Consider the following 14034-nt stretch of genomic DNA (forward strand, 5'->3'; position numbering starts at 1 on the left):
ATCCGACCCGGATTCTATAAGATTAATTTAGATTTCGGTGATAGTGTTTCCGCCACATTGTTCCAAAATGCCGGACGAGGCGAAAATTTCCGATCTCCGCTTACAAAAAATACAAAATAAATTAAGCGCGATCTATGGCCGAATACAAACCATTCACGATTCAATGGCACATATTGGCCAAGATGAGGTTAAAATAGATAATTTCTTAGCCGATTCCTTCACTGTAGATTTACTTCGGACTGACTTTAATAACGCGATTGAAGAACGTAATCAAATGCAAATATCATTGACGGACGGTCCTGTACCGAACTATAGTTCATTAATTGCGTTTGAACAGTTATACACGCGGATTAAATACAAAATTCATCAATTATCGCAAATGACTCAAAGTACGAGCCGCGTCGATGAGAGTAAATCCGTAGTGAAAAAACCTTCACGCAGATTACCTACAATAGAATTATGTTCGTTTGACGGGAATAGCGACTCGTGGCCGATTTATTATGAAACTTTTAAAGTGTTAATACACGAAAACCCGGATCTTTCCGATGGGGAGAAAATTCACTATTTAATGGGGACTTTGAAGGGCAAGGCTTTAGGTATTTGTGAAGGTGCTTTGCCTACCGCCGATAATTACCCTATAATATGGAAAGCATTGGTCGCTAAATACAATGACAAGCGCGTACTGGCCGCTTCGTACTTGGATAAGTTATTTAATTTACCTAACTTGAAGGAATACACGCCCGCGCACATTGAGGAGTTCATAGATAAATTCTCATCTATATATTCCGCATTGAAACAATTAAAACTCGATAATTTGGAGGATTTCTTGTTTATTTATATTGCGTGCAAAAAAGTCGGATTGGAAGTGGTAAAGGAATATGAACTTAAATGTCATACTAATAAGACCGCTCCAACGTGTACCGATTTCATTGTTTTTGTTCGGGAACACTCGCGTATCATGCAGCGCGCGCATTCAGTTACATTTTCTTCTTCAAGTACGAAAGCGGGCAGTACTCAGGTACGTAGACCCCCCACACAGTCATCGGCAGGATCCGCTACCCGTTCGAATAGCGTTAAGACGTTTGTTAATGTGTCTGAGCAATCTAAGTGCCCGTCATGTGGACGGAGTGATCATTCTGATTTGACAAAATGTCAAAAGTTCCTTTTGATGACTCCTAATGAGCGATACAAAATAGTAAAGGCTAATAAATCATGTGTAAATTGCTTGAGTCACCTTCACGATTTTAAAATGTGATAATTCATGTCGTTGCTCTGAATGTGGCAAAAGTCACCACAGTTTACTTCATTTTAATAAAACATCTATTGTTGCTAACGTAACGGAAACGACCCACACAACTCCGGCTCCCGAGTTCGGCCCTGTGACGATGTGTGCACTCGACGCGTGCGAGCTTGACCGAAGCGATACCCGCCCCCGCGACCGCCCGCGCCCCCGGAATAGTGAGAATACATCCTGCGTCCTTCTCGGTACTATTCAATGTTCCGTAAGAAATGACGACGGAAGATTGTTTACGTTACGCGCGCTATTAGATAGTGGTTCGCAACGCGATTTGATTACAACTGAATGTTGTAAGCGTTTGAATTTAAAATTGTATGAACCGCAGACTAAATATATCTCGGGTGTAGGTGACATACCTAATCCTATTGAAGGTGTTACCTGTCTAGATATTCAATCTCGCTTTGATGAGTCGGTCAGGTTAAATATTAAGCCATTAGTGGTAGATTGTATCACGAGCGAATTACCAACCGCTAAGATAGACGTCGCGCACTTAAATTACTTAAATAATCTTGATCTCGCGGACAGTGACTATTTCACTCCCGCTAAAATAGACCTGATTCTAGGCTCGGTTGTATTCTCCCGTATTCTGGGGCAAAATAGGGTCTCCCGCGCCGATGATGAGCCCGTCGCGATTGAAACCTCATTAGGTTACGTAATAATTGGTCGGGCCCCCACTGAAGAAATCGTTCAAAATGCCGCTCGCGCGCTTTGTTGTACTGTGGATGAGCCATTCGAAACTCGCATGAATCGTTTTTTCGAATTAGAGGAAGTGCCTAATGCACCTAATATACTCACGATGGAAGAGCAAAAATGCGAAAATTATTATTGCGATACTACACGCCGCGATAGTAACGGGCGTTATATTGTTTCGCTGCCTTTCCGTGAAGACCCGTCTGTCCTTGGTATCTCGATGCCGGCAGCTGAGCGTAGGTATTTGGCATTAGAACGGAAGTTATCATTAAATAATACTGTTAAACAGGAATATGATAACGTATTTGTGGAATACTTACAGAAAAATTATATCCAACCGGTTGGTACTGTCGCGGAGGTTAATTCCGGTAATAATCAGTACGTTATACCCCACCACGGCGTAGTGCGCACAGATAAGAGTACTACCAAATTACGAGTAGTGCTAAATGCTAGTAATCCTACTACGTCAGGAAAGTCGTTAAATGACGTTTTATATACGGGCCCTAACCTGCAAAACGATTTATTTCAGATATTACTTAAATTTCGCTTGCACGCCATCGCGTTAAGTGCCGATATCCGTCAAATGTATTTGCGCATTTTAGTCGACAACGACGACAGGCGCTTCCAGCGTTTATTATATCGGTTTGATCCCAATGAGCCCATTACCGTGTTCGAAATGACACGTGTTCCCTTCGGGTTATGCTGTACTCCTTATTTGGCAATACGCACAGTGCGTCGACTCGCCGAGGATGAACTTGAGCGCTTTCCCGCGGCTGCAGCTGTCGCTAAGGCGGACATTTATATGGACGACTTAGCCACTAGCTGTTCCTCAGTGGCTGAGGGCGTTGAACTCTCGAATCAGCTGATCGACTTGTTTGCGGCTGGAGGGTTCGACTTGGTCAAGTTTTCGAGTAACTCACCCGAGGTACTAGAGAGCATCCCGGTCTCGCATCGCGTCTCGGAGGCGGTCGAGTTCAGTCCGGAGAGTCAGCTCAAAATTCTAGGACTCCATTGGGTACCGGCCGATGACGTCTTCACGTTCAGTGTTAATACGGAGCCGCGCGTGTGCACCAAGCGCAATATTCTATCCACTATTGCTCGATTATGGGACTTGGTAGGATTGGTGGCGCCGGTTATACTGCTCGCTAAATTAATTTTAAAATCACTGTGGCAAGCCAATGTCGATTGGGATGAGACTCCACCCCCGAAGATTATGTCTTTATGGCAACAGTTTGAAGCCGAATTACCGTTTCTCGAGTCTGTTAGATTACCTCGGCACGTAGGTGTTAATGATGGTGCCATAGTATCCGTGCTAGGTTTTGCTGACGCCTCGGAAAATGCCTACGGAGGCGTAGTGTACTTACATGTCTATTTCCCGGATACGAATCGTACAGCAGTTAATCTAGTGTGCGCGAAATCCAAGGTGGCACCGTCTAAAACTGTCATTACCCTCGCTAGGATGGAGTTGTGTGCGAACGTCATATTGGCAAAATTAATGCGTGTAGTTATTGATACTTACTCTTCACGCTGTAAGATTGATAATATATTTGCGTTTACTGATAGTACCGTGGCGCTCGCGTGGATTCACTCGTCCCCCACGCGTTGGCATACTTTCGTGGCGAATAGAGTAGCACAAATTCACGACAAGTTAGATCCCTGTTGCTTTCATCACATACCGGGGAAAGATAACCCCGCTGATTGCCTGTCGAGAGGTTTAACCCCTGCGCAATTGGTCGTGCATCCATTGTGGTTCGCAGGGCCGCAGTTTTGTTATTTATCACTCGCTGAATGGCCGGTTCACCCCTTCGATCCCGCGTCTGTCGATGAAGCACCTGAAATGAAACCTAATGTATTAGTCACTACCGCACCATTAGACTGTCACACGTCGCCTCGTGTCTTCGGCGAACTCGCAGCACGCGTCTCTTCATGGCCCAAGTTACTGCGGATTGTGGTGTATGTTCTCCGCTTCGTTAAGAAGTTGCCGAATAAGTTTGAAGTATCTCATTTAGAGCAAGCTGAATTGACAGTGTTAAGAGACCTTCAATCGGCACACTTTCGCAATGACATAGTTAGTGCTCAGTCGGGAGACAAAATGACACCTGCGCTTATGAAGCTTAATGCTTTCCTTGAAGATAGAGTATTACGTGTCGGCGGGAGACTTACTAATGCGGATCTGAACTATAATAGTCAGCATCCAATAATGCTCCCTCGCAAAGATCGCATTGTTGATCTTATCATTGATCATTATCACCGGAAATACTTGCACGCTGGTCCCCAGTTGCTTATGTCTTTATTAAGGCAAAAATACTGGATTCTAGCTGCGCGAAATATAGTGCGTAAACGTGTGCAACAGTGTAATGTCTGTTTCAAAGTGAAACCGCGAAACGATCACCCCTTGATGGCAAGTTTGCCGGCCTGTAGGGTACAGGAAGCGAAAGCATTCTGTCACACCGGAGTGGATTACGCCGGACCATTGCAGGTTTTGCCGTTTCGTCGTCGTGGTGTGCGCAGCCAGAAGGCTTATATTTGCTTATTTATATGCCTTGTTACTAAGGCAGTACATATTGAATTGTCTCCTGACCTGAGCACTGACTGCTTCATGAATGCGTTTAAACGTTTTTTGTCTCGACGTGGCCCGGTCTCGGTAATGTATTCAGATTGTGGCACCAATTTTATTGGCGCGAAAACACACCTTAATGAAGTTTTTTCATTGCTCGAATCGGAGGAATATAAGGATAAATTTGCCAATGAGTTGCGCGAACATCGCATTGAATGGAAGTTTAATCCAGCGTCGGCACCTCACTTCGGAGGGCTATGGGAGAGTAATGTCAAAAGCGTTAAATCTCACTTAGCCAGAGTAGTTGGCAATCAGTTGCTTACCTTCGAGGAAATGACGACTTTACTCGTCCAAATCGAAGCGATTCTAAACTCTCGTCCTCTAACCGTGTTAAGTAGTGATCCTGCTGAACCGTTGGCTTTAACTCCATCACATTTTTTGGTAATGACGCCATTAAAGTCACTCCCGGTGGAAGACTTGTCAAATCAGAAGGTCACTCTGCTCCAAAGGAAACGTATAGTTGACTGTATGGTTCAATCCTTTTGGAAAAGGTGGAAGATTGAATATCTTAACACCTTACAAGTTCGTAATAAATGGTTGAAACCTGGAAAACCTATTCAAACGGGTACCGTAGTGCTTCTTAAGTCTGACAATAGTGCTCCGTTGGATTGGCCTCTAGGCGTTATTAAACAAACGTTTCCCGGAAAAGATGGCATAGTCAGAGTTGTGGATGTCCAGACTAAATCTGGAATCTATCGTCGACCAACTGTGAAGGTTTTTCCACTCCCTAATCAGTAATTTTATACAGTCCGCTTAATTATTCTTAGAAGTAAATAAAATAATATTATCTTTATTAGTATCAGTAAACTCTAATTATACGTCTTTGATAAAAATAAAATAAATTTAACTAATATAAATTGTAAAGTAAACAATAGTTCAATACCTAACTTAAAACCCGTATTAAAGACAACAAGTTCATTTTATAAATTATAAATAAACAGTAAAATAAATAATTGTTAAATTAGGACAAAATATAATTTAAATTAAACTACTTCAAATAGCTTACTAAGTAATAACTCACTAAAAAATAAACTTGCAAATTAGGTAATTTTTGGGGGTTTTATTGAAGGACTTTGTCCTGTCAACCCGGGGGGCATGGTTTGGCCAAATATTATAAATTCCAAAGCTGTAAAAAGAAACAAAAAATATAATGCTCTTAAATCTAGTTAATAGGCAGTGGCTATTCCCATCCCTTTCGCACGTATGTGCGCATCTATTACCTGTCTCGCTCCTTACCCCTTTCTCACCGGAAGGCCGGAAGCGAAGAAAACAAAACCAGTTGCTAATTGACCGCGTCCGCGCACGTTTCGTGTTCCCCAAAAATATCGGGAAAACTACATAATTTCAGTGAATAAAGAGCTACAGTGAAGTGATATTTGGTGTGTGGTGTTAGTGGAATAGGACTTCCACCTTTATTCCACGGGAGGCCTCCCCAATTTGGATTTTATCGTAAACACGAGGTGAGTCCTTTGAATCCTTTCCCCTTTCTGCCACTGCCTAATTATTTAGTAAAAATAAAACCAATTTCTATTAATAATTATACAAAACTCCAGCGCCTTAACAGTTTCAATATGCTCACAGCACGGGCCGCGAATGCAAGGCGACATCGCATTGCGTGCAGAAGGTGTGGTCGAAGATGGAGTTCCCTGAAGACAAGGACGACATCTGCAAGATCTGCACCGACATGGTGCAGCAGGCGCGGGACCAGCTCCTCAGCAACGAGACGCAGGTTAGTTGTCGCATGCAGCCCTCGACTCGCGCGCCGCGAATTATATCGAGGGCTTTGACCTATACGTACAGTCATGAGCAATATAATTTACCCACTTTAGGACTCTGTCGCACTAACATATTTGACATTTAGTGAGACTTACAGTTCAATTTGTCAAAAAAGTTAATGTGACATGGTACCAAAGTGTATACATATTAATGCTCGTGACCGTACGAAGTGTATCCACGTTGATAGCTCTGCGTCTATTGGTCGAAAACCTCCGTTGCCGTACAGTCAAAGAAAGAACACTCAACAGTAGCGAAACCTATAGGCAGTATTGTCTACCAATTAGTTCCCTTAAAATCCGTGGACTTCTTTCGTGGTGCGGGCTATATTTTAAAACTGCCATTATCTTTTATCTTCGTAGAAGTTTTGAAGGCTAGAGTGTATAGGCATTTGCGCATTTGCTAGGTAAGAACGGTCCACCTTAAACCACATTATCACTTACCAATAGTAGATAAAGCTCTCCCACTTTCTTAAAAAAATGCTCAAATCTTGCGTCAACAGAACACGCCAGCTTACGATATCACCAAACAAACAAGCGAGATGAACTGCGGGGTCACTGACCGATAGTGCTAATGATCCCACCAATGACGGCATAGTGATAATATGCATGCTTATGAAAGGGCTTGAATGAGAAAATAATCCTATTAAGTAGTATTACCAATAGACGTAAAAGTTTGTGAAGATGCATGTATGTTTGTTACTCTTTCCTGTAATAACTACTGAACCGAGTTTTATGAAACTTCACACTAATACAGCTTTATCTGAATAGTACGTAAATCGGTGGGAGATCACCATCATCAATCACGTAGGTTTATGTTTATGTTAGTGGGCTCTTTTTTCAGCATTTAGACTCTAAGATGGCCCATTATGCGTGTAAAACGTAGGGTATAACAGGGTGGTTTCCAACCAGTCAAATCAGTTACTTTTTACTAAACGTCAAAACACGAAATGACTATGGAATTATAAGACTTCATAGAGAATCGTGACTAAATGTCGCACTTGTTATTTTTTCTTTATTAAAATTCATAAATCAGTTAAATAGAAAAAGTAAACATTGTTGCCACCTTTAGATCTGTCTTTATTTAGTAATCAGAATTTCATAATTTTATAACACAATTTATTAAGATACAGTCATGAGCAATATCATGTACCCACTTTAGAACCCTGTCGCACTATCATATATTTGACATTTAATGAGACTTACGGTTTAAATTGTCAAAAAAGTTAATGCGACATGGTATCAAAGTGTTTACATGTTAGCACTCGTGACCGAACGCAGACTGTGTAGAGCTATATTTCTTGTCTTTGGAATGTAAAATTATTACGCGTGTCGAACAAGGTTTATATCGAATACCTAAATAAATGTGACATGTGTTACAAATAGGTATTTTTTTATTTATTGCTACTATTTGATAAAATGACTTGCTTTTGACTTTTATCGAACCCGTTGCTAAGTTTACAAATACTAATAATTAGGTAGGTATCGAAAGTCTTCTTCTATCGTGTGGGTCTTCTACCCTAGGCTGATCACCTGATTGTCCGAAAGTAAAATGATCCGTGCTTCGGAAGGCACGTTAAGTCGTTAGCCCCGGTTGCTACTTACTGATGTAAGTAAGTAGTCGTTACATGAGCCATGTCAGGGGCCTTTGGCGGCTCAGTAATAACCTTGACACCAGGGTTGATGAGGCTGGTATTCTACCTTACAACCCACACGGTAAGAAGAAGAATAGTGCTGATTCCTGTACAAACCATCTAAGTTTATTTTAAGTTATACCTGTCATTTTCTTATCCGCCGAAAAGGAAAGGGACGGGTAATCGACAAGCATAAAATTTATGGAACACACGTCAATTTTAGGCAGGACTTTTATATTGGCCAATAACCCGACAGAATTTATTAAAGTTATTCATTCATTTTAAAATTAACAATTTTCGGCAGATATGAAAATGATGGGTATATCTTAAAATAAAATTACGGGGGTCTGCAGGAATCGGGGCCAATGTTAAGAACTTACAAGTATAACCCTAAAAAATATCAATCATTCCTGAATCATTCCCTTTTATTACAGACGGAACTGAAAGAAGTATTCGACGGTTCCTGCAAGTTGATCCCGGTGAAGATAGTGGCTAAAGAATGTATGAAGTTGGCTGATGACTTCGTACCCGAGTTGGTGGAGACCCTCGCCTCGCAGATGAACCCGCAGCAAGTGTGCTCCGTCGCTGGGCTCTGCAACAACGCACGCATCGACCAGCTGCTCGATAAATACGTAAGTAACATAATATAGAAAACGCCTGCATTCTCCCTCAAAAAGCGTATAATGCTCTGCGTATCCAATACAATAATGCATTCAGGGCTCTATTGCGGCTGCCTCGCTACTGCAGCGCGTCGGCTATGTTCGCGGAGGCGGGTGTGGATGGTTTTGACGCTGTCTGGCGCAAAAAAACCGCATCCCTGCTGAACAGAATGCGGGTCAGTAGCAATGGAATCCTGGCTGCAATTGCTAATAGGTGTGACAGCCCTCTGATATTGGACCTCATAAAGCGTGTCAAATCCCCTCTAGTTATAAGGTACTAACATAAGTTAAGTGAATTGTACTAACAAATAAATGGATCTGTGTTGTCTTTAATAAATAAATTATTATTATTATTATTCTGAAAAAAGGGAAGACAAATTTTGTATGAAACTTCTATAGTTTCACGCGAACGAAATCGCGGGTATCAGCTAGTGTCAAATAGATAGCGAATAACAATGACATCACGAGGAAAACGGAAGGGTAACGTTTAAGTCAATTACAATATTACAACTATTTGGAAGTAAATCATTACTCAGCTGTTGAAAAATGCTATAAAACTCTAAATACTTTTCCAAGTGTGTACTGATACTGGAAACTAAAATATAAATATTTCATACTAATCGCCTTGCGTCACCTATTGTTCTGAACCGTACTAGCACTCACCAATGTTGTTTATACTTACAAGCTGTTATGCTATAATATCATTTTCGAAATTACTACTGGATAGTAACTGCTGTTTGACGTTAGGCCCGCTCATCAATGTCTATTCAGGGTCCATGTTTAGTTCCTATGCCTATGTAATTTACTACATGGAATGCAATAAATAATTGAGTATTAAGTATCGTATTAATTAATAACTATTAAAGAAGCAAATAGCTGTACGTTATTGTGTTAAAACGGCCATATAAACTTGTTGGTTTTGAAGAAAGATTTCGATTAATTAGGTACCTCACCCATACAAAACATTCCTACGTTTTATAACATTCTTCCATCTTCCATATATTTTGAGCAATTACTAATTTGTTTTTTTTTTTAATTTACGTATAATTTCTTTAACCCCCCCAGAGTGCCCGGCTAGCGCTGCGCGAGGACTGCTACAACTGCCACCGCACGGTGGGCGTGCTGCGCAAGAAGTTCGACGCCACCAGCTACGAAGACTTCCTCGTCGGATTGCTGCAGGTACCACATCCATACATCCTTACAACTAACCCACTTTCACGTGGGTTGTAAGATCCATGTAGATAGATAGATAAAATATTTTTTCAGGCTTAAGATGTTTCACGAAGGACTGTAACAATCCTCTCAGGAATATTGTCTAGTTATAATTACCTATTCAGTGGTTGTAAGTCCGAGCCAGGATTCGAACCTGAACTACTACGATGTAAGTCACGCGATCTCCGAACAGGGATTTTTGTTACTTTTAGTGTCGTTGATAAAGTTTATAAGCCCAATTGGTGTTGTAAGAGGATGTATCCATTGCAAGATAAACTTAGTACCCTCACCTCACCGAGCTTTCAGTTAGACCAATTGTTGCGAGAACAATTATATTTATAATTTCAGATGTGCGGACGCATGGGCTCTCTATCGGACTCGTGCTCGATGATAATGTTCAGCTACTACGAGAACATTGTAGCAGCTCTCAAGAAGGACCTCACGGCTAAGAGCGTGTGCCACCTGAGCGGGCAGTGCGCCTTCCAGTTCCACACCCATGACGAGTTCACCTTCCCCGAGGTTGACGCCCAGCAACTCAAGGCTACTGAGTAAGTACATACATTCATCATCGTACAACAAAACAAGGTATGCTCAATCCTATGAAAAGCTGCCATTGCTAGAAGTAAGTGTTACCTTAAAATTGGTATAAGAAGACCAGGTATGCTCAATCCTATAACAAGCCGCCATTGCTAGCCCATTGATGACGTGTTACTATTCAATTGGTATCTCCAAAATTCCAAGGATTTAAATTATATTATTTAAAAAAAACGATTTACTGACTAACGTACTTAAATACTATCACTTTTTATTATATATTATATAAAAATCATTAAAACCGTAAGTACATTTTCCTTTCCTTTTCGGCGGATAAGAAAATGATGGGTAAAACTTAAAATAAAATTAAGTGGGGTCTGCAGAATCGGAGCCAATATAAGTATAATTCTCTATAGCATACTTACTTTCTTTCCAATGTATTTTGTAAATATTTGTACACCCGCATGCAGGTGGAATGTGTCACAGCTCTGTTAAGTAAATTATTATGTCACGTTTTTGTATTCTATGTTCTCAAAAATGTTTATTTATTTTATTATTGTTTTTGATTACAACAAGAGAACTTGCCACTTGTATCCATACAAGCGTTGCAAGTGTGATGTTACTACTAACACAAGACAGATCAAGTAATATTGTGCTTATCTTACGATTTACGATCTGTGCTGCATCAAAACTTACAAGTGTACACGTTCAGAAGCTACAACTTACTCACAAGTACGTGTAAATTACGTTTATCAAAAAAAGTAGAGGGATTGTAAAATATACTTGTGAAATAAATATTGACACTTGTAACATGTAATTTACATCTGTAGTTTTGATAAACACATACTTGTATTAATGAAATTTTTTACAAGAAAATTCCTTGTAATATAGGGCTTGTAAGTTTTGATAAACAGAGCACTGGAGTCAGTATTTTGGTATTTATGCGTGTGCATATTCTACATTATTTAACTTGTCGAGTTTTGTGCATAGCCCTTATGTTAATTTTACAGTCTGTTAACAACGGGTAGTGATAGACACACGCACACAGACACACACACATACACACACACACTCACGTAGATGTTTAATTTACCTAAGTTTTGGATAAGCCTAGACAGTATAGTGTAAATCAAATTGTACTGATTGCGTTGGAAGAGCGAGGCATTCCCATCACAAGTGTCATCCGACTACTTTTAGGGAAGCCCCTGTAACTTGTTTGTTTGATTTACAGAAATAAAACTCTTTTTTTTTAATTTGTGTATGTTTTATTTCAGTGACGTACCGTGTCAATTCTGCGAGAAACTGGTGGTTCACCTTCGCGATGTTTTGGTCGCCAACACTACTGAGATGCAGTTCCAAAAGATTCTAAAAGGTGAGCTGTTTTCTGAAAAAAAAAAAACCAAGCATTCGAAGTTTAATTATTAATGGGTTCGTGAAGTGTTCGAATATTAAATATCTCACAAAGTTTGTTGAAAACATTCATATTTTAATGAGAAACTTTCCAGGCTAATTTCACCAAAAACAATATAGCTGGCGTTGTACAGCTTTAACATGATAATTACACATTTATTTACTATGGTACATCAACAGCAGTACATACACAAACACACACACATACACATTTTCTCATTACTTTATAATTATTCCAAAATACAATGTAATGGCAGAAGCATATATAAAAATATTGTTGCTTGATATTTGGATCACATTATGTATAGAATTGTGCTGTTACCTATATTGCTTTTCTTTATTTCGATGAGTATAATAATGGGTAATTGGCCTGGGTGTAATAAAAAGGGTCATAATGGTGCTAATTCCTGTAAATACCATCTAATTTTATTTTAAGTTATATCTGTCATTTTCTTAGCCTCCAAAAAGGAAAGGGACGGGTAATCGACAAGCATAAAATTTATGGAACACACGTCAATTTTAAGCACAAATCTAAACCAACCGTCTAAAAATTTTACACCCGTCAATAACCCGACATAGTTAAGTAGACAGCACGTCAAACGGATTGGATACCAGCGACGTACCTTTTGATTCGCCCGGGTTATTCATTCATTTACTCATTCTTCCTAAAATTAAGAGCTGTGAATCATCCGTCCCTTTCCTTTTCGACGGATATGAAAATGACGGATATAACTTAAAATAAAATTAGGCGGTGTCTGCAGGAATCGGGGCCAATGCGTACCTGAAAACAAAGATAAAAGATGCATATGGCTATTAGAAGGTTAAACGAAGGAAAATCTGAACAGCGCCATCTGTTTTGTTTTTGAGGAACGTAGCTTGGAAAGTCCCTTATTGATAAATAATCTAAATGCGCTCATATTTATGTGAGTTTGAACTCAAGTTTGGATTATAGATAATTGGTATCACGTGGTTTCTAAGATTTATGCTAATAGTCCCGCCCCTTTTTACATAGGCATAGCTGGCGAGGAGTAGGTGTACTATACACCTCTGCCTACCCCTTCGGGAATACAGGCGCGATGCTATGTTGTTGTGTCCTAGATCGTATTCATCATCATTACCAGCCGTACGATGCCCACTGCTGGGCATAGGCCTCCCCCAAGGATCTCCACGACGATCGGTCCTGCCCTGCCCGCATCCAGCGGGATCGTATTGAAATCAAGATTTTTTAAGTTCTATACTATGATTTTATCACTTATTTCTTAAATGTAATGTAATGTGTCTTTCGTATTGATTGTCTTTTTATTGTTTCTTTTTTCTACCTAAAGCTACTGTATAATTCTATTTAATATCCTCTAGCCCTCGTTGATAATTACTTCCGCACAATATCCCAGGAAGAGGAAATGACTGAAAACCAGCGCTGGATGGCGCCATAACATGGCTCCATGGCATCACAAGCTGAGCCATTTCCTTTTGCCCGTATTCGTAATATTCATAATTACTTACTTTATATAGCAAATGTAAATTGTTACTGGCAATAAATTTATTTTAGTCTTATTCTTAAATGTTATACCTCAGGTCTGTGCAAACAAACCGGTCACTTCAAGGACGAGTGCCTCCACATAGTGGACCAGTACTATGCCGTCTTCTACAACTACCTGGTGTCGGACTTGAAACCCGCTGAGATCTGCTCCATGATGGGCATCTGCACCAACAAGACTAACGAGGACGTGAACATCGCGCCCCTGATCCCTAAGGAGCTGGCTGTCAAAATCGCGCCGTCTTCTAAACTGATTGGTGCTGAGGAGGCTAAGGTATGTATATTCTTTTATTTAACATTATTTCATTTTATTTTCTTCGGAAAACCAACAGTAAAAGAAATAATAGATTATGTTATAACTAGACAATAAGCCTATTATTAACAAGTTGACAGTCCCCATAAAAAATATTTTGACTTCCTTGTAAATCCCGCATATTACTTCAATTTTTACTCCACCAACCCGCAGTGGAGTAGCGTTTTGGAGTATGCTCCATACCTCCTCCGATCGATTGAGGGGAGGCCTGTGCCCAGTAGTGGGACGTATATAGGCTATTTATGTGTTGTTATTTACTTCAATTTTTATACGTTTATTGAAAAAGGAAAGCTGATTAAACAGATTTTTTTTAAATATTTTTACTAAATCTTCAGTCACTTTAACCTTCAAACAAGCAT

The 14034-nt window shown here is 40.1% G+C and overlaps 1 protein-coding gene across 3 annotated transcripts in view; it reads left to right on the forward strand.

The window, feature by feature from the left end:
* The window catches only part of LOC126368373 (uncharacterized), a 47326-nt gene that overhangs the window by 24085 nt on the left and 9207 nt on the right, over positions 1-14034 (forward strand). For all 3 annotated transcript variants that reach the window (XM_050012314.1, XM_050012315.1, XM_050012316.1), the window contains exons 7-12: positions 6186-6333; positions 8445-8642; positions 9735-9848; positions 10230-10429; positions 11690-11787; positions 13401-13636. In XM_050012314.1, the coding sequence (XP_049868271.1) occupies positions 6186-6333; positions 8445-8642; positions 9735-9848; positions 10230-10429; positions 11690-11787; positions 13401-13636 (994 nt within the window). The remainder of the gene's footprint in view (positions 1-6185; positions 6334-8444; positions 8643-9734; positions 9849-10229; positions 10430-11689; positions 11788-13400; positions 13637-14034) is intronic.

The sequence above is a fragment of the Pectinophora gossypiella genome, chromosome 7, assembly GCF_024362695.1.
Source record: "Pectinophora gossypiella chromosome 7, ilPecGoss1.1, whole genome shotgun sequence".
NCBI lineage: Eukaryota > Metazoa > Arthropoda > Insecta > Lepidoptera > Gelechiidae > Pectinophora > Pectinophora gossypiella.